Consider the following 25,411-nt stretch of genomic DNA (forward strand, 5'->3'; position numbering starts at 1 on the left):
CTATCACTGTCTGCTCTCTGTCTGTCCTCCTACTGAAGGGTGAGTAACAAAACTGGTGCAAACTAGCAATGAGACAAATACAGCCATGTTTTGTAAGCTACCCACAAACATGTAGCTACAGTATTTGCCTTTCTTATTTGCTAGAGGTTTGCACGTCTTATAGGCAATGTCAGTATATCAACTGCATTGTTCCTTCCCTGTACTGATACTGTTTTTCCAGTAAACTCTCTCCTCCTATCTTCTATCTATACCATGTAACCCTGTCATAATAACCCATCATGCAGCTGTGCCATTGCCGTATGGCCGCTCTGTCATGTACTCTGTCTTCTAACAGTATGCCTCTATATTCTCCCCCAGGGCCAGATACTGTACACTATTCTTCAAACAGTGATACAATGGAGAGTGATAAAGAATCAACCAATCAGCTCCTACCTGTCATTATTCAAACAGTCTGTGACATGGCAGGTAGGAGCTGATTGGCTGGTGGTTTATCACTTTTTGAAGCCTAGTGCATCTGGCCCGAGTATGTTCCCTCTGGTACGCAGGCCACAGACACCTGCACACACACTAGGACAGACATGTGAGCATAACTAATATACTGTGTTACATATACAAACTGGTAAAATACAAAGTAATAGTCACGTTTGTATCACTAAAGCAGGTACTTTGAAAGGGCTGATAAAGCAATGTCTCTGTATGTATATAATGCTCTCAGAAGGAAGACAGGTTATTTGAACCCAGAAGGGAGATACATTGTGTCAAATTGTGTGGCCTGTGCTGCAGTGTGTATATATATGTCCTCATCTTATTGTCTGTATGTTTTTTTTGTACTGCTAGAGTCCAGTCCAAGGTCTTACTCTTTCCTTATGTATCTCTCCCTCCCAATTGGAGACGGTTCTGTCCTCATGGTTTCCTTATATATGTGTCATTATGGTAATGGATGGGAGGGTCCCGGAAATCGGGTATCCTGGAATCCTTGCCGCCTCACGCAACTCCCCCCCCCTCCCCTCGGCGTGGGGTCCGTAGGACCAGGTGATGCAAATCGCGTCTTTGTAGCGCTGCCCGCCACTGTGTAATGCCTAAAATACAGTTTTTTTGGGGTCGGGGGGTAGGACCACGAGGTCGACATTGCACTGGCCACCCCCCCAAAACATGACAATCTTCCTTAGCTCCTCCCTGTCCTGCACCTTTTGCATCTCTTCAGCAGCTCCGCCCCCTGCCTCAAGGAACTGGCTGGCTACCAGAAAGTAGGCAACCCTGCTATAATTGAATTACATAAAGTACTTTATCACAATTATTTATACTAGATCTCAACTGTGCACGTATTATAAATCAGTATTTTCAATCATTGATGATTACAGTGAGTTGTAATATTTTGTCTGTCACTGAATATCACAACAGTTCCATTTATTCTTACAAGGTCTGATTCTGATTTGACTCTAATGTATACAAAAACAGGGGCAAATTAACATTTTCACCTTTGTATAAATTGCTAGTGCATTCATTTTAAAGGTACTGCAGAAATTTCACAGATGACTGTATGGAGACCTAAATTTATCAAGCTCAGAAAATACTACGAACCACTACCGCCGCTTACCTATGGGAAGGAGTCCCATCACAAAAGGATTCATTGTGTCACTGCTCAGCTGCTTCCACTGGAAATTGTGTATATTTGTGTACCCATGTTCACCCAACCGCAGTATCACTGCCGAGTCAGACCCAGCAGTGCTAAGTCTCCTTACAGAAGTACTGGTGAAAGCATTGGCTGGGAGTCGGGACCAGCTGATCTTCGGATTAGCTGTTTTCGTGCCAGAAAATGAAATCTGCAGGATGTTAGTGACGTAATGTTGCACTTTATCCCATAATAAGTGAAGTGAATCTTAGATAAAGCCCATAATAAACAATGGAGGATATCCGTGTTAGGTGAGCAGCATTCGTAACAACTCAAATGCAGGAATTCTCCGCTCAGAGGTGGGTCTAGCTGCAGAGCAAACGGAAGTTGTAGAATATATATTCATTCATTTTATTTATTAACAGTTTCTTATATAGCGCACACATATTCCACAGCGCTGCACAGAGAATATTTGAACATTCACATCAGTCCCTGCCCCAGTGGAGCTTACAAACTATATTCCCTACCACTTGTACACGCACACACATTCTGTCTTGGGTTAATTTTGTTGGGAGCCAATTTACCAGTATATTTTTGGATTGTGGGAAGAAACCAGAGTACCCAGATTATGGTGGGAATGGAACCCATGAGCAGTACTGCTACCCATTACACCGTCCGTGCTGCCCACGGTGGAGCCATGTTTGCTGCCTTATGCTAATGCCCGTGTTCCGCCAGTCTATGCACCAATTTACCTACTATTGTTCTGTCCACTGCTGCCATAGTATTAACCATCCCATGCTGGGTGCACTAGATCCGCACCCATCATACAAGCATGGAAGCCCAACAGCACACCAGTGATATGAGTACATCCATACAATAAACAGTTGCTATCCAGAAATGTCCATTTCACAGACATAGAGAAGTGGCCATATGCAGAGAGAACCCCCTGCCCTTGTATTCCCCCAGTCAGTGTACTTAAGCATGGTATAGTGCATGCGCTATATATATATATATATGCTTTTTCTTCAGCATATGCGCAGTCTGTTGCTAATCGCAGGATGCATCCGCTTGTGTCTGACCCAGAACCACGCCCTTTATGTTCTGACACCTTTAAAACTGTATCCAATGTGAAACATATGGAGAAAACATTTAAGATACTACAATCTACTATGCTTCAAGAGGTCCATCTTAAAACCATGCAGAGGGCCTATATGTCACAGAGGAAATATTTCATACCTGGTGACCTGGGTCTGTGCTTGAAATGCAAAAGTTAATTCTCCTCATTCTAACATAATATGTGGGATTGTGGCAGGCTTCGCAAATACTGGGATAAAGTAATGGGATTTATTAACGAAGTCTATCAACTAAAATTGATCAAAGACCCTCTGGCTGTGCTTCTTGCGAATTTCTCCAACTGGGATTTACAGGGTCGCAAATGAGCTTTGAATCCCTTCTTCACTATTGTGGTGACAGTAGCAAAAAAAGTAATTCTGAGAAACTGGACTATTTCAGCGCCCCCATTTTTGTTAGCAGTAAAGCAGACCGTAATGCAGACATTGTATATGGGTGGAAGAGTCACACTCCCCGATGTAGAGAATGGAGTAAAGGGGGGGGGGGAGTAATTTTATGTTAAGTTATTGTGGTTCGGGGGCGTGGCTTCGCTGAACATGTGAGCGGACGTACCTGCAAGCAGCTCCTGCTCCACAGATCCTGTACATCTATCCTGAAAACGCTCAGTAACTGAATTAATCGGTGGCGCGGGTGTGGGAAGGTACCAGCATCCCTCCGGTGCCCTCGTGGTCACGATACGCCCGCTGGCTCTCCTCCTGAACGCCGGAATCCCCGCAGCTGTGCTGAGTCCGGGCGCCATCTTGCCGCGCGCATCGTGCGGGAGGACGGGACGCTGAGGCTGGCAGCGGCGGCGGCGTCTGAATCTCCGGCACGCAGAGAGTGACCTCCCCGCTTGGCCACGCACACCAGAGCCCCAGCGAGTCCTGCATGAGGGGTGGAAGCGGAGACAGGCTCCAACAGAGAAGCGCAGGGGGGAAGACGCCGGCGCCATTTTCCTTGCAGGAAGGGACAGCCGTGGACAAGGGGATCATCTCCCTGATGCCATAACAGGTACACAGCCGGCCACTATATCACGCAGGCTGGGCTGGGACCACAGCAATAGGTCTCAGACCCTGTCAACTGGCATCCTAAACGCCATATATACCTTGCTGGGGTCTGCATGTGCCTCCCCACTGCATCCTGCCATATAACCTACTTGAACTCCCCTCCTGAGACTCAAAGCCCTGAGTTGGGTTACCAAGCACCCTCATCAAATATCCTGAGCCCTTCTGCATTGAGTTGATTCACTGTGCTTATAAGACTTTCACTCTGCACTGCTATCATATACTTGCACAGCATATTCCCTCTCCACAATTAATATGGGAAAGAATAACCGCAGCACCGCAGCTACCCAGCTGGAGAGATTTGCCAGAACCCCGCGATCGGCCGCGGAAGCTCCTGACTCAGAAGCAACCTCTCGGCCCTCATCCCGGGCCCCTTCCCCATCCAATCCTCCACCCCCATCGCCTGAGAACCCAACAGAGGCCCTGCAGCGAGTACTGGAGGCCGTGACCTCTAGTGAACAGAGGCTGACGGATAAAATAGGGCAGGTGCAGGCGGACTTGTCCATCATACATCATGACCTGCAGAGGGTCCGAGAAAGAGTGGGGGAAGTAGAGACCCGCACGTCCACACTAGAAGACAAAATCTCACCCCTCACCGACAAGGTCTCGAACCTCTCATCACAGGTCACTTCCATTCAGACCAAACTTCAAGACATGGAGGGGCGGCTGAGGAGGTGCAATATTCGAATAGTGGGCCTCCCGGAGAGGGAGGAGGGCCAGCACCCAGAAGAATTCATCGAGAAGTGGCTACGTGACACGTATGGAGCTGATGCATTCTCCCCCTTCTTTTCGGTGGAAAGGGCACACCGGGTGCCTATGCGACCTCTGCCTCCTGGGTCCCCCCCCCGCACCTTAATCGCAAAGCTCCTCCACTACAGAGACAGAGACACTGTACTAAGGAAGGGGTTGAAGATCCGCACAGACTGAAAATCTGTATAGTAGTTTGGAAACCAACATGAAAAACTACACGTCTTGATAAATTCTGGTAGTTTGAGGGGTTGGTGGTGCGCCCAGCGTTTAAATATCAATGATTGGACACTGGGTTTTTATTTGTCAGGACAGAGAAATCCGACAAAAAAAAGAAAGAAAAACGCTTTTTGGGCGCACTCTTTTATAATTGAATTAAATTAGATAATTAATACATAACTTTTATTGAGACTTTATTTAAAATAGGATGGCACAAAGGGTTAATTTAGGATTGAAGATATTAAAATGTAGTGTGATCCTTGTACTAGTTTAGTTCAAGGAAAATTCGCAGATTGGTCACACCTTTTAATCTGTCATTTTAAGCACTGTTTTTATCAGAGGTACAGTTACCAATGGTAGTAGGCAGTGAAATGATTAGGTTCTCCTCAAATGTACAACACTTGATGCTTAATAGCGTAGGTAATGTACCTAAATTGGTGGTATGAGGAGAAAAAAGTTACACAGCCTCAATATGTAAATCTAAATATAATTTTTAACAATAAACACTCACTCCGGCAGTCATGGTTGCAGGTATTTTATTTGATGCGGCAGCCCCTACCCCTGATTTCGATGTTGCCACACCTGGGCTTCCCCGGGGGTCTCCCACCTGGGTACTGACCTGGCCCTCCACTGCTTGGCTTCCAAGTTCGGAGAGGGTTTGGGCAGACCAGTGGGGTATGGTGGTAAGATCTTAGGGTTCAGTGTCCCATCAAATGTGGCCTGTAGGGCTGCAAGAGAGGATTACTTCACCAGGCGCAACAGGTGAATTTTATCGAAATAAATTGTATAAAATTAAAGAATTATCAACTGAGGGATTTGGGAGTCCATAGATGGTCGGACGTTTTAATGGTCGAAGAATAATAATAAGTGGCAGTTAGCTGCCTGCTGGTAGCAGGTTTGGTGGTCAAAAATAGGTAGCAGTTAGCTGCCTGCTGGTGGCAGAAAATTGGGGATTCTATAAAGAATTATTTGAATATATAATCATATGCGATAATTGCACCAATAATGCCCCACACCATGCGATTTTTGGAGTTGATAATTGCACTGTTTGAGGTAACGTTTACACACTGTATAATAACAGGTTTGCAAGCATAGTTGCAGATGATATTCAAACACTTAGTAGCAATATTTTAGAAGATGCCTGGATAGATTGTTGCATAAGTAAGGGACGATAAATAGATGCGGAGATCACACTTAGTGGTCAGAAACAGATAGCAGTTGGCTGCCTGCTGATAGCAGAAAGATGAGAATTTTTGAGGAATTATTTAAGATATACAGTCACATGCGATATTCCCAACAATTGGAATAATGCCACACACCATGAGATTTTAGAGGTGATAGTTGCACTGTAAGGGGTAACGTTTAAGCATTGTATAATGGCAAATTTGCAAGTATAGTTACCAATGATATTCTAACACTTAGTAGCAATAATTGTGGCAAAAGTAAAGGACAATGCACCGATGCGGAGATCGCTTTGTGTAGCGAGACGGCTACCCCACTGCTGACTGCAGTTGGGGAGCGTCTCTCTGACCTGTTGCCGCTGCCTAGGTTAGCGGCTGACGTGGATGGGGTAGGAGTCCCGTGCTGTGGTTTCGCACACAAAGTGTGACCCGCTGTGCGCTGGGTGACGGAGCCGGAGGTGGAGACCTGTTGCCGTCAGACTTGCTGCTTGGCTGCGCCGGAGCTCGCTGGTGAGCGTGTGGATAGCGGGATGTGGGAGCCAAGGGCTGCCGCTGATATACTTGCTTACAGTGCCACTGCAGGAAGAAGCCCGTTAGGCGAAACACGTGTCCACTGCTAATTCCAGCCTCTCACTCCTCCTGGCCGGAGGAGTGAGAGGCTGGAATTAGCAGTGGACACGTGTTTCGCCTAACGGGCTTCTTCCTGCAGTGGCACTGTAAGCAAGTATATCAGCGGCAGCCCTTGGCTCCCACATCCCGCTATCCACACGCTCACCAGCGAGCTCCGGCGCAGCCAAGCAGCAAGTCTGACGGCAACAGGTCTCCACCTCCGGCTCCGTCACCCAGCGCACAGCGGGTCACACTTTGTGTGCGAAACCACAGCACGGGACTCCTACCCCATCCACGTCAGCCGCTAACCTAGGCAGCGGCAACAGGTCAGAGAGACGCTCCCCAACTGCAGTCAGCAGTGGGGTAGCCGTCTCGCTACACAAAGCGATCTCCGCATCGGTGCATTGTCCTTTACTTTTGCCACAATTATTGCTACTAAGTGTTAGAATATCATTGGTAACTATACTTGCAAATTTGCCATTATACAATGCTTAAACGTTACCCCTTACAGTGCAACTATCACCTCTAAAATCTCATGGTGTGTGGCATTATTCCAATTGTTGGGAATATCGCATGTGACTGTATATCTTAAATAATTCCTCAAAAATTCTCATCTTTCTGCTATCAGCAGGCAGCCAACTGCTATCTGTTTCTGACCACTAAGTGTAATCTCCGCATCTATTTATCGTCCCTTACTTATGCAACAATCTATCCAGGCATCTTCTAAAATATTGCTACTAAGTGTTTGAATATCATCTGCAACTATGCTTGCAAACCTGTTATTATACAGTGTGTAAACGTTACCTCAAACAGTGCAATTATCAACTCCAAAAATCGCATGGTGTGGGGCATTATTGGTGCAATTATCGCATATGATTATATATTCAAATAATTCTTTATAGAATCCCCAATTTTCTGCCACCAGCAGGCAGCTAACTGCTACCTATTTTTGACCACCAAACCTGCTACCAGCAGGCAGCTAACTGCCACTTATTATTATTCTTCGACCATTAAAACGTCCGACCATCTATGGACTCCCAAATCCCTCAGTTGATAATTCTTTAATTTTATACAATTTATTTCGATAAAATTCACCTGTTGCGCCTGGTGAAGTAATCCTCTCTTGCAGCCCTACAGGCCACATTTGATGGGACACTGAACCCTAAGATCTTACCACCATACCCCACTGGTCTGCCCAAACCCTCTCCGAACTTGGAAGCCAAGCAGTGGAGGGCCAGGTCAGTACCCAGGTGGGAGACCCCCGGGGAAGCCCAGGTGTGGCAACATCGAAATCAGGGGTAGGGGCTGCCGCATCAAATAAAATACCTGCAACCATGACTGCCGGAGTGAGTGTTTATTGTTAAAAATTATATTTAGATTTACATATTGAGGCTGTGTAACTTTTTTCTCCTCATACCACCAATTTAGGTACATTACCTACGCTATTAAGCATCAAGTGTTGTACATTTGAGGAGAACCTAATCATTTCACTGCCTACTACCATTGGTAACTGTACCTCTGATAAAAACAGTGCTTAAAATGACAGATTAAAAGGTGTGACCAATCTGCGAATTTTCCTTGAACTAAACTAGTACAAGGATCACACTACATTTTAATATCTTCAATCCTAAATTAACCCTTTGTGCCATCCTATTTTAAATAAAGTCTCAATAAAAGTTATGTATTAATTATCTAATTTAATTCAATTATAAAAGAGTGCGCCCAAAAAGCGTTTTTCTTTCTTTTTTTTGTCGGATTTCTCTGTCCTGACAAATAAAAACCCAGTGTCCAAACACTGTACTAAGGGTCAACCGCAACAAAGGCCCACTAATGTGGAATGGTCACCGAGTGTCTATATTTCCGGATTTTGCGGTGGAGGTGCAGAAGAGCCGAGCCCAATATGCACAAGTTAAAAGGCGACTGAGGGAGCTAAATCTGCCATACTTCATGTTATTCCCATCAAGACTGAAGGTGATTGTGGACGGGGAATCCAAATTTTTCGCCAATCCGAGGGAGGCATCTGCGTGGTTGGACACTACAAGACCAGCCAGGCGGGCCGTGCTGGATGATTCATAAACTGCCGGCTGTTCATCATTGTACGCCCTAAAAGAGAATGTTGCTGCTGGGACTATTTATACTGGACTATACGTAGAGATCGTGGGCCCGGCACCTGCGCCACAACAGAAACAACCTTATGACAACTGAGCGTATGTATAAATGTGAGCGGGTACTGTGTGCTCACTGTTCCTGATAGTCATTGTATACTTTGCCCACCGTTTACTGTTTATGTTCAATTGATATGGTTAATATTTAAAAAAGGGGTGGATAGGCTTCTCCTATCCACATAAGGGGATTTTTGTTAGTTAGGGATCCAAGTATGTCACAGTTTCGAGCGACATGCAGGGTGGGGGGTGGATGGGTTAGATGCAAGTTATTTTCAATGCATCATGTGTGTTTTTTCTTTTTTCTATCTATGTACTTTTATTGTCCTTTTTCCATTTTCTTTTATCTCTCTTTTCTCAAAATATTGTATATATCTACAGCTGGTGGGGTGACGCTATGCTTCATACAGAGGTGGCGGGCGGGAGACTGCTCTTGTGCAGGTGATTACTATATGACTATGGTTACTCAGTTAAAATATGGCTCCTAATTTAGTTAAAATTACATCCTGGAATGTCCGGGGTCTTAACGACAAAATCAAGCGCACACTGGTGCTTAATCAAATCCGTAAATACAAGTCTGACATCATTTGCCTGATGGAGACTCATTTGACTGGCACGAAGGTCATGTCCCTAAAAAAACCATGGATAGGCTGGCTTTATCACTCCTCTCACACACCTTCATCTAGGGGGGTGGCAGTACTTGTACGCAGGAATGTCCCCTTTAAGGTGGAGCGAGTGAAGACTAATAAATGGGGTAGATATGTGTTGATGCTCTGTACTGTTCACTCCACTCCCCTACTTCTACTGGCTATATATATTCCCCCCCCTTACTCGGCTGAAGTCCTTAAACAGGCTGCAGAGTTTGTCGCTGAATTTCCAGAGGTGCCCATCATTAGTGTGGGCGACTACAATAATGTGTTAGACCCTAATTTGGACACGCACCGCGCTACGGGGACCTCAGGGAGAGCTGGTCATAGACAGTTCAGTGCACTGACAGTAGGTATGGGACTAGTCGACGCTTGGCGCCATAAACACCCCACCACCAGGCAGTTTTCCTGCTTCTCCCCCACCCACTCCACATTTTCTAGAATTGATCTGGCTCTGGTGTCCCGAACCCTTCTCCCTAAAATTCATTCCATTACATATGAATCCAGAGGCATATCAGACCATTCTCCTTTAACTCTTGATGTACAGTTGGGAGGTGATAGGGGTCAGTCTTTTTGGAAACTGAACAAGTTTTGGCTGGTGGGTATGGGTGAGGGGGTGGAACTAGTATCCGCCTGGAAAGAATTCATAGAGCTGAATAAAGATACCGCTCCAGTCACGGTAATATGGGACGCCTTTAAATCTCATGTTCGAGGCTCACTAATCCAAAAGATAGTTTCCCTTAAAAAAAACTATAAAAAGACAGAGGATGAACTGGAATCTGCCTGCCGACAGCTTGAGGCTGCCTATTTGAAAGATGGCCTTGACTCATCTAGACAAGAGTGGCTTTTGGCCCAAGAGGCATGGTTGGAATGCCTCGGGGACAAAGCCAAATACAAACTTCTATATACTAAACACTCCCAATATGCCTTTGGAGATAGGCCTGGCAGTTACTTAGCCCGGCTGGCAGATTCAGAGAGAAACAGTAACACCATATGCGAGATCCTTTCCCCACAGGGAGTTGTCCACACTGGAACCCAGGAGATTGCCGGCCAATTTGTAAAATATTATCAAACGCTATATAGCTCTAAACTGACGCATGACACACCTGCCATGCAGCGCTATTTGGACCAAATTGCTATGCCTACGTTGACCCCTGCAGATAAGGAGACTTTGGACTTGCCCCTCACGGTGGAGGAGGTGGAACTGGCCATCAGGGCCTTCCCGGCTGGTAAAGCACCAGGCCTGGATGGTCTTCCTATAGATTTGTATAAAAAACACATTTCCTTCTATGCCCCTACTCTTTTAAAACTATACAATGAGCTGTTTTCCCATGGCTCCCTGCCTCAGTCTATGATGGAGGCTGCTATAGTGGTTTTGCTAAAACCAGATAAGAATCCATGCCTTGTAGAATCGTATAGGCCAATATCCCTCCTACCAATTGACATTAAAATCCTCGCTAAAATATTGTCGCTCCGCCTCAACACCGTGATCACTAAGCTTATACACACTGACCAGACCGGCTTTATGCCGGGCAAGTCGACTATGATCAATTTGCGTAGGCTGTTTACCCATTTGCAGAACCCCCGCGGAGATGCAGATACTTCTATAGTGGTCTCGTTAGACGCCGCTAAGGCGTTTGACTCAATCGAGTGGGAATTCCTTTGGCTCACCCTGGCCAAAGTTGGTGTTGGCCCTGCCTTCATCAAGTGGGTTCGCCTGCTTTATGCCTCTCCGCGGGCCAGGGTATCTGTAAATGGGTATATGTCGTCTTCATTTGAGTTAGGCAGGGGTACCCGGCAGGGGTGCCCACTGTCACCCACCCTATTCGCCATCGCAATAGAACCCCTGGCATGCCTGATACGAGATTCAACGGTGATCGCGGGGTTTAGGGTGGGGCACCTAGAGGAAAAAATAGCGCTGTATGCAGACGACATTTTACTGTTTATTTCCAACTACGCTACCTCCATGCCCCCACTTTTAGATATTATCAATTTGTTTGGTACGTACTCTGGCCTTACTATAAACTGGGACAAGTCCTGTGTGCTCCCATTTAGAGGCGATATCCCGGAGACCCCTGACATCGCGCTCCCACTGAGATGGGTAGACTCTTTTAAGTACCTAGGGATTTATATATCCAATGTCCCATCCCAATATATCCCACTAAATATTCAACCACAGCTAACATACCTAAAATCCAGGGTTTCGGTGTGGGGCAAGTTGCCCTTGACAGTTTCTGGGAGAATAAGTCTTATTAAAATGACAGCCCAGCCTAAGCTCCTATACGCACTACAACATGCCCCGACGTATATACCCCTACAGACGTTTAGGAAAATAGATGGCCTACTTTCCTCTATTATCTGGGCGGGTAAGAGGGCCCGTATCAAACTACACACTTTGACGCGGACCAGAGAGGATGGGGGCATGGCGGTCCCTTCCTTCCGGCTATACTACCTCGCAGCACAATTGGCACATCTCTTGAACTGGGTTGGAGAGGGTACTACAGCTGGGCTCCCCTCGTTGCTGGTTACACAAAACCTACCTAGACTGTCCCCACTACATGTCTTACTAAGCGACAACGTTAAATTAATAGATATGCCACTGTTTAAGCAAGCGGTTATGATATGGCGACAGTCTAGTCGCTTATTGTCGGCAACCGGGATAGATCCAGACACTCCCCTAGATGGCACCAGAGCACTCCCCGAGCTGCTGGGGCTCCAACTCCGTGAAGTCTGGGCTACATGGGGGGTTACCACAATTGGCCAAATCTACTCCGATAACACACTTAAATCATTCCAGCAGATAAGGGATGAATACCAGGTGCCCAACACGCACTTCTTTCGCTACCTTCAACTCCGCCATGCATGTCAGGCGCAGTTCCCTGCGAGCCATCCGGAACTCAGACCCTCACCTGTTAAAAATCTGCTGGTGTCTGGTGGACCCTCCCGGGCTGTCTCTAGATTTTACGCAGCCATTCTGACAGCACACCATGCCCCCGGTCTGCCTCATTTGAAGGCCAAGTGGGAACTGGAAGTCGGTCCGATCTCGGGGGAGGACTGGGAGTCGGCCCTGGGGAGCCCCCGCATATCAACCACATCCTCCAGATACCGGCAGATCCAACTATACATACTACACAGGGTATACCTGACCCCCACTAGGCTATGTAGAATGGGAGGTAGAAACGACTCTATATGTCCCAAATGCAAGTCGCATGAAGGATCATTTTGGCACTTACTGTGGAGCTGTCCAGTACTGTCTACCTTTTGGCAAGAAATAATCACTACAATAGTTTCCACAGGCATCCCTCGGGACGTTTTCACCCCGAGGTTCTGTATCCTATCATTTATGGACGTGGATAGCCTTGATAAGAATATGATGAGATACGCGGTCAATCTCTGTACTCTGGCCAAGGTGTGTGTGGCTAGGAAATGGATGGCTCCAGAGGGCCCCACGAAGAGGGAATGGCTCTCCCTAACCAATTCAGTGGTCAGGCACGAAAAATTTGTATATGCTTCCAGGACCTCTGAGAGAACATATCACAAAATATGGGATCCATGGATAGACTCACCTCTTATGCAACCTACTGTCTAGGCAGTAATGTACATAATCATTATTTAATTGTGGCCCGTCCGGGAGGGGGAGAGATGGGTGTGACGGAGCGGGAGGGAAACTCAGGCCCAGGTGCACCACCTCAACTGTGCACAACCAGGGAGTGAAGCCACACTGTTCGGGATTTATTTTAGTTTTTCTCCTTTTGTTCTTTTTATTTACTCTTTATTGTGCATACTATAACTAACAACAGATTTTCTTTGTCAAAATGACTGCCAGATTAGTATACCTGTATACATAACTATTGGTAACAAATGTAACTTCAAGCCACGCTGCCTCTACATATTCTTTTGTTGCTGACAATCTGGAGCAGAAAGTACTCCACCAATACATGCTGTAATTCTCTTTTGTCCTCCTACTTCTTCCTTCTTTTGTTTTCACGTCAATGTCTTGCTGTTTTGTATAAGTTGTAAACTGCAATGAAAAATCAAATAAAAAATTATTGAATTAAAAAAAAAAGTTATTGTGGTTCATTATGGGTCAGATTTAGTGTTCATTTCAGAGACAAAGTATAAGTCAAGAGATGAGAGATCTCGAAATACACACTAGCATTTTTTTTTTATGCCACATAGATGCAATTTCAACCTGATTGACTTGGTGGTTAAATGTTTGCCGAGCTTAGGCCGCCCTTACAGAGCTGAGCTTGGCATACCTTACCCCAACGAGTCCATGGGGCTGATTGAGCGACTACTTAGCATAATTAGTTAAAAAGTGGAAGCAAAGGTGGCCGGTGAATAGTGATGGCTCTTCACATACTGCACAGTAGCTATCCGCGGCACTGTACTATTCATTAGTGGAGAAATCGCCATCCAGCTGCAAAGCCCTGTCCCTGCGCGTCAGGGGTGATACTTCCCGCCAATAGGATTGCACTTTACAGTGCGATCCTGGGCGGTAACAATGCACCCAGTTCACATTGAAAATGCGATGCGTGATAAATGGGCCCCTCAAGAAGCTGATTGGTAAGTACTTTATCTCCGCCTCTTTATCTCTCTCCAAGGCCTAGTACATAGACCCCTTATGGCTGCATTTGAGGTCATACTAATGTTCTGTAGATTGTATTTTAATTTGATGACTGTCCTGACATACAGTGAAGGGTGTAAAGGGGTGTACACACGGAATGAATTTTTCTAGTGAGTGACTTTGACTAAGCGATTTGGCGATTTTATCTATGGGTGATTTTGACTATACTAGAATTAACATACTTGGTTGGTATTCAATTGCAGATCGCCTAGTGAATATCTCCCTCAGCAGTGAATAGCAGCGATTTTGACTAGACAGCCAGCGATCTAGTCAAAATATTCTTGCCTGGCAACTCTTTTGGTACTTGTGTAGTTTCACGGCGGCAGCCTAAACTACATTGTCAGTGTAGCCCAATGGCTGCCTAGTGTAGTCAGCGTAGTGTCCCCGCAGCAGCCCTGCGTAGTCAGCGTAGTGTCCCCATCAGGCAGATTAGTCACCGTACTGTCCCCGCGAGCTGCAGCTCTGTCCCCGGCATCCCTGGCAAGCCTAGTGAGCGCCTCTCACACAACGCCGGTAACCGCCAGATCCCCTGCGCTGGCGGATGCCGGTGGAGAGGCGATCATGAGGGCACCGGCGGAGAGGCGCTCCATCTGCCTGAGATGCATCTCAGACGCTTGCACCTCTCAGTAATTCTTGCGGCAGGGTACGGCAACCCTGCCCGTGTTCGCTTCAGGGAGATGGGGTTAGGGGTTCGTAGCACTTGCGTCTCGTGCACAAAGAGGGGTGCGGGCACAAGTGCGTCTCATACACAATAAAGACACATTTGCCAGCGCTCCATGTTACATACTGGCAAATGCCTTCTTTTCGAACCCTCACTATCCACGCCAGCCCGAAGCGTGGCGAGCCCCGCAAGGGGACGCGTTACACGTCCTACCAACCTGTTCATACCCCACTATCCATGTGGGCGTAGAGTTGAGTTTATAAAGTGTGGCGAGCCCTAAGCGTGGCGAGCGGATGCAGATTACTTGACGTGTGTTCTGCATCCCCTCGCGGGGCTCGCTGCACTCGTCACGCTACATAAAATCAACTCCATGCCGACGTGGAAAGTGGGGGTGTGAACAGGTCGGGAGGACGCGTAACGCATCCCCGCGCAGGGCTCACAGTAAACAGTAAGGACGACATGTGTTAACTGCCAACTGGATTTTAGTGAACAATAAAGAAGAAAAAAACAATGAACAATGTTCAATAATAGCAAATAACAGGCCCATACTCTAAAAACAGTCATTCTTCACTTTCTGCATTCCCTTTAAATGCAGCTGATGTTAATGCAGCTGCGTCAACATTTGTGTCGGAAGTGGTTTGTCGGCCGTCGGGACCAGAGTTAGTGCGTGTAAAATGCGCATGAAGGCATTCTCTGCACCAAGGGTTTTGCGCCAAATAAACTCCTGCAGGTAGGAGTCAAGGTTTTGATGTGCAGTGCCCCTCTGTCTCTTGTTCCTCCACTTGCATGAGCCCCACAGCCTTTCAATATTTTGGTATGAACCCCAGTGTCCACGAAATTGTAGCGGTGGTTGAGCCGCGCATGATGGTATCCCACCTGCTCCAGTCGTTGTGTGTTGTACACACGCCAACAGTCTGAGTATATGGTGGTACCCGGTTCAATATGCGTCTGGATGGCGGACATCAGGGTGCTGGCATCACGGCTGCCCACTGGTGTCACGAAACATTCACCTGTCTCACGGGATATGCCACCAAACAGCCACTGTTGAGACATGACACGTCCAACATGATTTTTGCGCTGGACAAACAGACTTTCGTCCACCTCAACAATTTTACCCGGTCCGCCAATCCGGCATTGGGGCTGCGACATCAAATCAAGGGTACACGCCTCCCACATAAGGTTGTTATAAATCATGGAGGTTTTGTTGGAAATCATTAGGTGGCGCTCACAAAATGTAATTCTTGTCAGCTCCTCCACCCAAGAAAATATGAAGCGCAGAAGGGTCAGTAATGTCAGGTGACATCCGCAAAACCATTGTGCGGCCCGGAGACTGACCTTCTTGCCACAGCTTCTTATGTGGCAGCGCTACATCTGCTCCTACATTAAGCCTCATAGGATGCCCATTGACACAGGTCTGTGTCTCTGGCAGCAAGTGGTGGCGCTGTAAAAACTCCACCGACTCCTCCTCCGTCTGCGGCAGGTTAAAGATGATTAATGCTTCGGCAGCCATAACTGACACTATGTAATAAGTGGTGACAGAATGCTGACTGACTACGCTAACTGCGTAACACTGACTGACTATGCTAACTACGTAACACTGACTGACTACACTAACTACGTAAGCTCAGGCTAGCCGCGAACATACGGACTATGCTGACTACATGCTAACTGTGTGACACTATGTAATAAGTGGTGACAGAATGCTGACTGACTACGCTAACTGCGTAACACTGACTGACTACACTAACTGCGTAACACTGACTGACTACGCTAACTGCGTAACACTGACTGACTACACTAACTACGTAAGCTCTGGCTAGCCGCGAACGTACTGACTACGCTGGGTGCAGGATGCTGATTCTGACAGGGATGCTGACTATGCTAACTACGCTGGCCGTGGGAACACTACGCTGATTCTGACAGGGACGCTACGCTGACTACGTAACTGCCGCTGTGAAACTACACAAGTACCACTCTTTTTTAATAAGCGATATTATATGGCGATCTGTCTAACCTACTAAGCAATTTTCACTATGTAGTCAAAATCGCTTATAAGAATTGCTCTGTGTGTACACCCCTTAATAAGAAAACTACCTAGGAGTAACCTCATCAGGAAATAATCCTTTTACTCTATCTGTGTTCCTACTACCCCCCCCCCCCCAATCCTACCTATGTTTCTGTAATGTCATACTGCTTCCTTGCTCAAAATCCACATTGTACTTGTACATGTCCTGTCCTTATGTCTATCCCTGTGGAAGTCTTTGTGATTTTTATTTATTTTTGTTTTATTTCAGGAGTGATGCCACAAAAATGAAATTTGAAGGAAAAACTTTTCATTTATATGTGAGAGAGAAGGAGGTAAAATGTCAATATATACCCTGACAGACTGGTATATACAAATGGACTGGTATATATACAGGGTGACTAGCTGATATATAAATATATATACACTAACTGACTGGAAGTTTTACATTGCTTGATTAAATTGAACACTAGGGACTAGTACTTTAATTGATATATACCTCTTCTGATTGACTGATGTGTATACATACATAACTATTCTATATATTGTTATTTATCTAGCGCCTACATATGACACAGTGCTTTATATAGGATATGTTATCAGTCTAAATAGTACAGTGTTACACACAAATACACAGCCATAATATAGGTACGTCCATACCTAGGAATGAACCAATGGGTAAGAAGTGCACCGCTATTTTAAAGAGTCAGGTTTACATTTCTCTAAGTCAGAACAGGTCCAGACTGATACGTAAAATGTTGGATAAGCCTAAACAAGTTCTGTATCAAATGATGAGTTCTTGGGATAAATCTTTTTGATCCTTATTTCTTTGTAAGGATATCCATATGCCTATCCCAAGCATGTTTCAATTGTTCTACTGTCTTAGCCTCTACCACCTCTGATCGGAGGCTATTCCACTTATCCACTACCCTTTCTGTGAAGTCACTTTTCCTTATATTTTCCGTGGCCCTACCTCCCTCCGGGATATGGTCAGTTGGTCAACCTAAAGAAGACATTAGGTCGACACCACTAGGTCGACATACTGCAAGGTCGACATGGGTCTAGGTCAACAGTCAAAAGGTCTACATGGGGTCTACATTGGGTTTTTCACTGTTGTTTGACCCGACATGTGTCAACCTAATGAATGTCGACCATCTTTAGGTCGACCATATGATCAAAACCTCTCCCTCCAGTTTCAGTTAAATTGAACAAGTTCTAAAGCAGCCCATACACGCTGCTTTGTGGGCGTGCTTTCCGTGTACTAGCACGGATCAGTTCATAAATGAGTCTTTGAGCAAATCTGGTGTTTATCTGTCTGCAGGATACCTGAGGGTCTATTTGGCAGCAGTGTAACACTTGTGAATCCAGGGATGTTCTTAAAGTGTATTTGTGTGTACATTTAGCCTAAAGTGTGTGTATTCATCAGTCATATAGGCCCTATATATATACCAGTCAGTCAGGATATATATAATGTACATGGGCTACTGTATATTTAAGTCAGATAGATTGAGGCTTGTCATACTGTAGGCTTCCCTCACCAGAGGCACCTTACATTAGTCCGTAGTAATGACATGTGTGACTTCATTTGTACTCTTCAGCTCAGGGAAATTAGGTATAAGAGAAACACTGGTACCTCCGTGAGGCTTATTCTAATATCCTGTATTCATAGGAGAAGCGCCTAGTACTCACCTTCCTGGCACCCACTCCCGAGGCCTGCAAACACCTGTGGAAATGTGGTGTGGAGAACCAGTCCTTCTATAAGTCAGTATTCAGTCTCCTAATCCATGCGCCTATTCGTGAACATTCTACCAAGCCTTCTTCCAATGATATTCAATGCTTTCCTTTTGTGCATTCTCTGTGTAGACTAGAGAACTCCAACCAGGTGCGCACAGTGTCCAGCAGTAACTTGTTCTTCAAAGGCAGCCGTTTCAGATACAGGTTGGTAGTCTGTGGTAAACATTTCCATATTGTTCTAAGATCTTTCTTAAGAGTGAGGTACATATTGCCATACTGTGTATGCGCACCAAAAGTGTATTCATCATTTTCTGCAGCTAGATTCTTAGTGGTACATTTAATAAAATTCTAAAAATAAAGAAATGATTTACCTCTTACTGTCTGTAGGTTATGGCTCCATAGTCCTGGGAAGGGAAAACGTGAAGGAAGGGGGAGTGTAAATGTAGGGCGAGGCGAAGCGCGTCATTAGAAGTTGTATGATATGTTGTTGCGGACATCCATTCATATTACTTCATTTACATTTCACTTTGCATTGCTGCAAGGAAGACTATGCCCATTTTATTCCCATTTAATTTTTAAAGGGCTAAATAGCTTGTATAGATAGTTTTGTAGTAACATGGCAAATACCACTTTTTGTTTTATTGGTAGGTCTGGTCTAATTATTATAGTTGTTTACATCACAAGAGTCAAGATGTAAAGGTTGTGGTATACCTGCGCACCAAGTGTTACTGTTGTGGACTAGCTGCAAAACACTAGAAGGTCTGACTGTGCCTTCCTGTTAAATGGTACATAGAAAAAGGATTTTTTTGTGTTGAGCTTGGTCCCTATGCGTATTTAAATGGATCACAAAGTTATAGTTGGGTAATTTTACTTGGTGATAACGTATATATACAGTGCAAAGTAAGACATCATGATGCCAAACAGATATACATTATGAAAAGAATGCAAAAAATAATAAAAAACAAAGAATAAAACAATCCAGAGTGATACAGTAGCGAGTGCTAGTGTATGTTCATAAACAGTACCAGAATCTCCAAATTTGATCGACGGGCTTGTAGCCAGTCCTGTCAAACCTGGGAGATCAGTCTCCTGGTTAAGCTGGATTGTGGGGGTATGCTCGTCCTCCTTAATTCAGGGGGATGAGGTTTGTCCAGAGTAAGTGTCTTTATCTGATTGCGGCGTCCCGCAGATCAGATGGTGGATGGTTGATTGCAATTTATTCGGGTACCCCTTTTAGACGTCAATATGGGTGTCTCGAGTTTTCGGGAGGGGGATGGGAGGTGCAGTATAGGGGTGCCAGTACGTTGGGAATGTCCAGTATGGTGCGGTGCTGCACACGTGTGATACAATACAGTGTGCCGCAGCCGCAGTGATCTGGACTGGTTCCGGGTGTAAGAACAGCAAGTGGATGCACGTCGCCGTAGTCAGGTGGCTGACTTGTGCGCCGTGTCCTCTGTGCTGCCTGGGATCCCTCCTGCCTCACGTCACCAAGCCCCGCTTCCTACTTACCGATTCTCCACGATTGGTGCGTCTTCTGCTTCGCTCTCGCCGACGGCTTCTGACAGGTCACGCTGACTCTTCAATCTCTGCTGCCGGGAGATGGATGGTATGCAGCGCGGGGTGATCGTCCTAAAGTGCTTCTCAGGGTATGTAATTCCTCAACGCGTTTCTGCCCAGACGGAAACAACCTCCTTGAAGAAGGCTCTAATGAGCAGAAACGCGTTGAGGAATTACATACCCTGAGAAGCACTTTAGGACGATCACCCCGCGCTGCATACCATCCATCTCCCGGCAGCAGAGATTGAAGAGTCAGCGTGACCTGTCAGAAGCCGTCGGCGAGAGCGAAGCAGAAGACGCACCAATCGTGGAGAATCGGTAAGTAGGAAGCGGGGCTTGGTGACGTGAGGCAGGAGGGATCCCAGGCAGCACAGAGGACACGGCGCACAAGTCAGCCACCTGACTACGGCGACGTGCATCCACTTGCTGTTCTTACACCCGGAACCAGTCCAGATCACTGCGGCTGCGGCACACTGTATTGTATCACACGTGTGCAGCACCGCACCATACTGGACATTCCCAACGTACTGGCACCCCTATACTGCACCTCCCATCCCCCTCCCGAAAACTCGAGACACCCATATTGACGTCTAAAAGGGGTACCCGAATAAATTGCAATCAACCATCCACCATCTGATCTGCGGGACGCCGCAATCAGATAAAGACACTTACTCTGGACAAACCTCATCCCCCTGAATTAAGGAGGACGAGCATACCCCCACAATCCAGCTTAACCAGGAGACTGATCTCCCAGGTTTGACAGGACTGGCTACAAGCCCGTCGATCAAATTTGGAGATTCTGGTACTGTTTATGAACATACACTAGCACTCGCTACTGTATCACTCTGGATTGTTTTATTCTTTGTTTTTTATTATTTTTTGCATTCTTTTCATAATGTATATCTGTTTGGCATCATGATGTCTTACTTTGCACTGTATATATACGTTATCACCAAGTAAAATTACCCAACTATAACTTTGTGATCCATTTAAATACGCATAGGGACCAAGCTCAACACAAAAAAATCCTTTTTCTATCACAAGAGTCAATGTACAGATGCTAGTACACTTCTTCCATGCGTCGTGTTTGCATTATATGCATCTAATCAAATCATCCCCTAAATCGCACCAGCCTGTCCCCTTGCCTTATAGTCACAGAGTGTACGTCACCCTTCCATGGTCCTTTGCTAGGTATTTTGCCCTCTTGATAATGTATTTCTAACAACAACATCGATGTAACCTCACTCTCGTTTCCCCTCCTTCTATTTTTAAAAAACCTGTCTCTCTCTCTAGTGGACGAGTTGCCAAAGAAGTAATGGAATCGAGCGCTAAAATCAAGAGGGAACCCCCTGAGATTCACAGGTACCTTTGTAGCATGCATACCCATATGTCTTTTCAAATTCTGTTAGTTTATTATAGATATACCCTGACATTTGAATAAAATGGTATTTTTTGACTTACCTATGGGGTAATTCCCACCTGATCACAAGACTACGCAGCGGTCAGCATTCAGATAAATGGAACCCCGCTAGAGTAAAATCCCGTGCGAATATGTCCAAAATCATTCATAATTCACTCATTCCATTGCAGGCGCAGAGTAGCCAGAGACTTACGGTGCCCATAAAGTAATACGCGTTTTCACCTGATCTCGATGGATCGGGTTGAGAAATCGGCCCAAATCGGATGTGTTTGATGTCCCCATCGGGACCGATGTGCAGTTCTGTGCTCATCGAACCTGAGCCAGAGGTCAGCCCCCCTCCTGGCAGCGGGGAGCTGGGTCGCATGCGAAAGGACCACAAGCGATGTAAGGTCCCAGGCGGCTCGGGGGGGCCGGATGGCCCATACACTGCTGCAATACATCGCAATAGTGTATGGGCACCTTTACTTGGCGTCTGCGATAAATACAGGCATATCTGGCCTGTTGCTGACGTCAAACACCTTCTCCTAAAACGCATAGGCACGACTGCATTTTCCTAGGCATGGCTAGCATTTATTCTGGCATGTGCATTTTATCTTAGCACTAAATTGCCGATCACCACCCCTAGATGTCTACGTCCTGTCAATCACCTTGCAAACAGCAAGCGATCATTGTAGCCCATATGCATGCGCAGTGTATCGATAATCGACCACCGTACAAATTTGGTCTGAATTACCCCTTATATCTGTATTAAGATTGTTGGCACTGACAATCAGATTGTCTCCTTTAAAAAAAGTTTGGCTGGCGTCCTGCATAGGCCGCTGAATTTGGGCATCATTACATCCGGCTCATTGTTCTAACCATCATGTCTGACTTTTGTGGACCATTCTTGGCTTTTGACGAAACTGACCATGTGTTACAGGTCAGGGATGGTACCAAGCCGAAGTTGTCCCTCCATTAGCCACGGGCTGCGGCTGAGCAGTGTTCCCCGGACACGCAGGAGGGCTGTGCACATATCAATCATGGAAGGTACATATGGTTCTCTAATTATTCATCCTGCCTCTCACCCAATACTAGCCATAGATGGTTTCCCTGCTGCAATTCAGCCCCCCACATTGGCACCTAGGTTGCTGTGTGGTCTTACAGGGATTATAAAGGTGTGTTATAATGCCAGAAATCATGATTGGACACACTAGATCACATGACCATTCATTTCTTTCCCAACAATCGCACAGTTGAACTTGCAACTGTCTCCTAAACCCCATCACAGAGCCACAGCTGTATCACTCCACAACTGTAACCACTGGCATCATTCACAGAGACATTGCAGCTTCCCTGACAGCAGCACATTGCAGCCTCCCTGACAGCAGCACATTGCAGCTTCCCTGACAGCAGCACATTGCAGCCTCCCTGACAGCAGCACATTGCAGCCTCCCTGACAGCAGCACATTGCAGCCTCCCTGACAGCAGCACATTGCAGCTTCCCTGACAGCAGCACATCCCTGCCCTACTGACAGCAGCCCATTGCTATCCTACTGATAGCTGACAACAGCACGTCATATCCACGCAGACAGCAGCTCATCCCTTCCCTACTGACAGCAGCACATCTTATCCTCGCAGACAGCAGCACATCCCTACCCTACTGACAGCAGCACAAAATATCCTTGCAGACAGCAGCACATCCCTGCCCTACTGACAGCAGCACATCATATCCTCGCAGACAGAAGCTCATCCATGCCCTACTGACAGTAGCACGTCATATCCTTGCAGACAGCAGCACATCCGTGCCCTACTGACAGCAGCACGTCATATCCTTGCAGACAGCAACACATCCCTAACCTCAGAGGCGTAACTACGAATTTTGAGCCCCACCCCCCCCACCGCAAATTTTTTGGGCGCCCCCACTCCCCCTCCCCTCGCCACCCCCCCCCCCCCCCCCTCTGCTGTCTCTGCCGGTACCTGCCTGCCGTGCCCGGTGCCGTCACGGTCCCGTCTCTCCCAGTGCTGGCTAGTGGCTCCTGCTGCTATAATGAAAAGCCTCTTAGAAAATGGCTGCCCCCATACTGCAGACAGAAAACTGTCTGCAGTATGGGGGCAGACATTTTCTAAGTGTTCGTTTTCATTATCGCAGCAGGAGCCACTAGCCAGCGCTGGGAGAGACGGGAGTCGGGACCGTGATGGCACCGGGCACGGCAGGCAGGTACCGGCAGAGACAGCAGCGGGTAACTATAGCCCCGCAGACCCCCGGCGCCCAAACTTTCTCTGCGCCTCCCCGCCACCGCGGGGGCTGCGGAGCTATAGTTACGCCACTGCCTACCCTACTGACAGCAGCACGTCATATCCCCGCAGACAGCAGATCATCCCTACCCTACTGACAGCAGCACATCACTTCCCTACTGGTAGGAGCACATCGCATCTGGGAACTGCAGCTAGTAGATGACTATAATAAAGATTACAATACCAGCCTAGATTACTGGTATTATATTTGTTCAGTCTGATTCATGAGACAACATAGGGAAGTAGGGAAGTAAGTAATAATGCTATATATATATATATATATATATATATATATATATATATATATAGCGTGAACGGCTGGCACTTCTCCTTCTTCAAATAAATTTTAGGGCCAGGTGCCTTCAGCGGGGGAACAGCCAATAGATGCCCCAAGCATATATAGTGAGGGTAGCAGCGGCACTCAGGACTTGAACGAAGAAAAGAACGACAAGTAGCCAATAGCGATGACGTTTCAGCCCTTTCAGGCTTTTATCAAAAACAGCTTACATGAATACATAAGGTGCTCTTACCTCTATAAGTAGTGCAGGATCAGTGCTGTAAGCAAGGACTGCGGCCACTCGTGGACGCCGGGGGCTCAGTGTGAGTGACGTCACTGCCAGTGAGAACGTAGACACAGCAACGCGTCTGTTCATCAAAAGTTTTGTTACACCTTTTGATGAACAGACGCGTTGCTGTGTCTACGTTCTCACTGGCAGTGACGTCACTCACACTGCGCCCCCGGCGTCCACGAGTGGCCGCAGTCCTTGCTTACAGCACTGATCCTGCACTACTTATAGAGGTAAGAGCACCTTATGTATTCATGTAAGCTGTTTTTGATAAAAGCCTGAAAGGGCTGAAACGTCATCGCTATTGGCTACTTGTCGTTCTTTTCTTCATGAAGTCCTGAGTGCCGCTGCTACCCTCACTATATATATATATATATATATATATATATATATATATATATATATATATATATTGTTTAAAACCCTTTGTATACTCTTTTTCAAAGAATCACAGCTTCAAACACAGGCTTAAATGAATATAATTAACTATATGCCAGCCCGTCAAAATGACAGAACGACTTAACAGTAATGGCAGCACTGGCGGCTGTGCGCTCCCAAACTAAGCTACACTAGAACTGCTCCATGGGGCGCCACCTAGTGGCTGTCCGTGTGCAGGACACTAAAACCCCGCTCCTCCCATATAGGATAAGTGACATCTGCAATCACTTCATGGATTTTTCTTTATATATCATTACTTCCATGTTATCAAACTGTAATACATGCGTAATTTAGATGTACCAACAATCGCAGGTTGAGAAAGTCCTGCCCAAGGGCCTGATTCAGACCTGATCGCTCATCTGCAAAGTTGTAGATGACTGCGAGTAGGTAGCCGGCACCCGCACAGAAAGAAAACCCGCCCTGTGCAAATCTGTGAGTAAATTGCGGAAATGATCGCTATCAGATATCCTGCCGCACATCCATATGCAATGGTAGGAGCTCTGGCCTACCACAACTCCGCGACAGAGACCGACTGATCAAGGCCAGAGATGACATCACACACCCTGCCTGAAAACTCCTGGGCATGCCTGTGTTTTTTTCCGACACTCCCAGAAAACGGCGGGAAACCACCCAGAAACACTGACTTAATGTCAGTCAAACTACGAGGGGATTGCGAACAGATCCTTTTGCTATTTTTGACACTATTTTGGCTCGCGCATGTGCTACAATCCAAGGCATGCGCAGTCATTCAATAATCGAT

The 25,411-nt window shown here is 46.4% G+C and overlaps 1 protein-coding gene across 3 annotated transcripts in view; it reads left to right on the forward strand.

Annotated features, from left to right (window-relative positions):
- Window positions 1–25,411, forward strand: part of FRMD5 (FERM domain containing 5) — a 94,806-nt gene that overhangs the window by 60,371 nt on the left and 9,024 nt on the right. For all 3 annotated transcript variants that reach the window (XM_083184456.1, XM_083184455.1, XM_083184454.1), the window contains exons 9-13: window positions 16,934–16,997; window positions 18,332–18,423; window positions 18,526–18,600; window positions 21,247–21,315; window positions 22,293–22,399. In XM_083184456.1, the coding sequence (XP_083040582.1) occupies window positions 16,934–16,997; window positions 18,332–18,423; window positions 18,526–18,600; window positions 21,247–21,315; window positions 22,293–22,399 (407 nt within the window). The remainder of the gene's footprint in view (window positions 1–16,933; window positions 16,998–18,331; window positions 18,424–18,525; window positions 18,601–21,246; window positions 21,316–22,292; window positions 22,400–25,411) is intronic.

Source organism: Crinia signifera, chromosome 4 (assembly GCF_055691185.1).
Source record: "Crinia signifera chromosome 4, ASM5569118v1, whole genome shotgun sequence".
NCBI classification, from domain to species: Eukaryota; Metazoa; Chordata; class Amphibia; order Anura; family Myobatrachidae; genus Crinia; species Crinia signifera.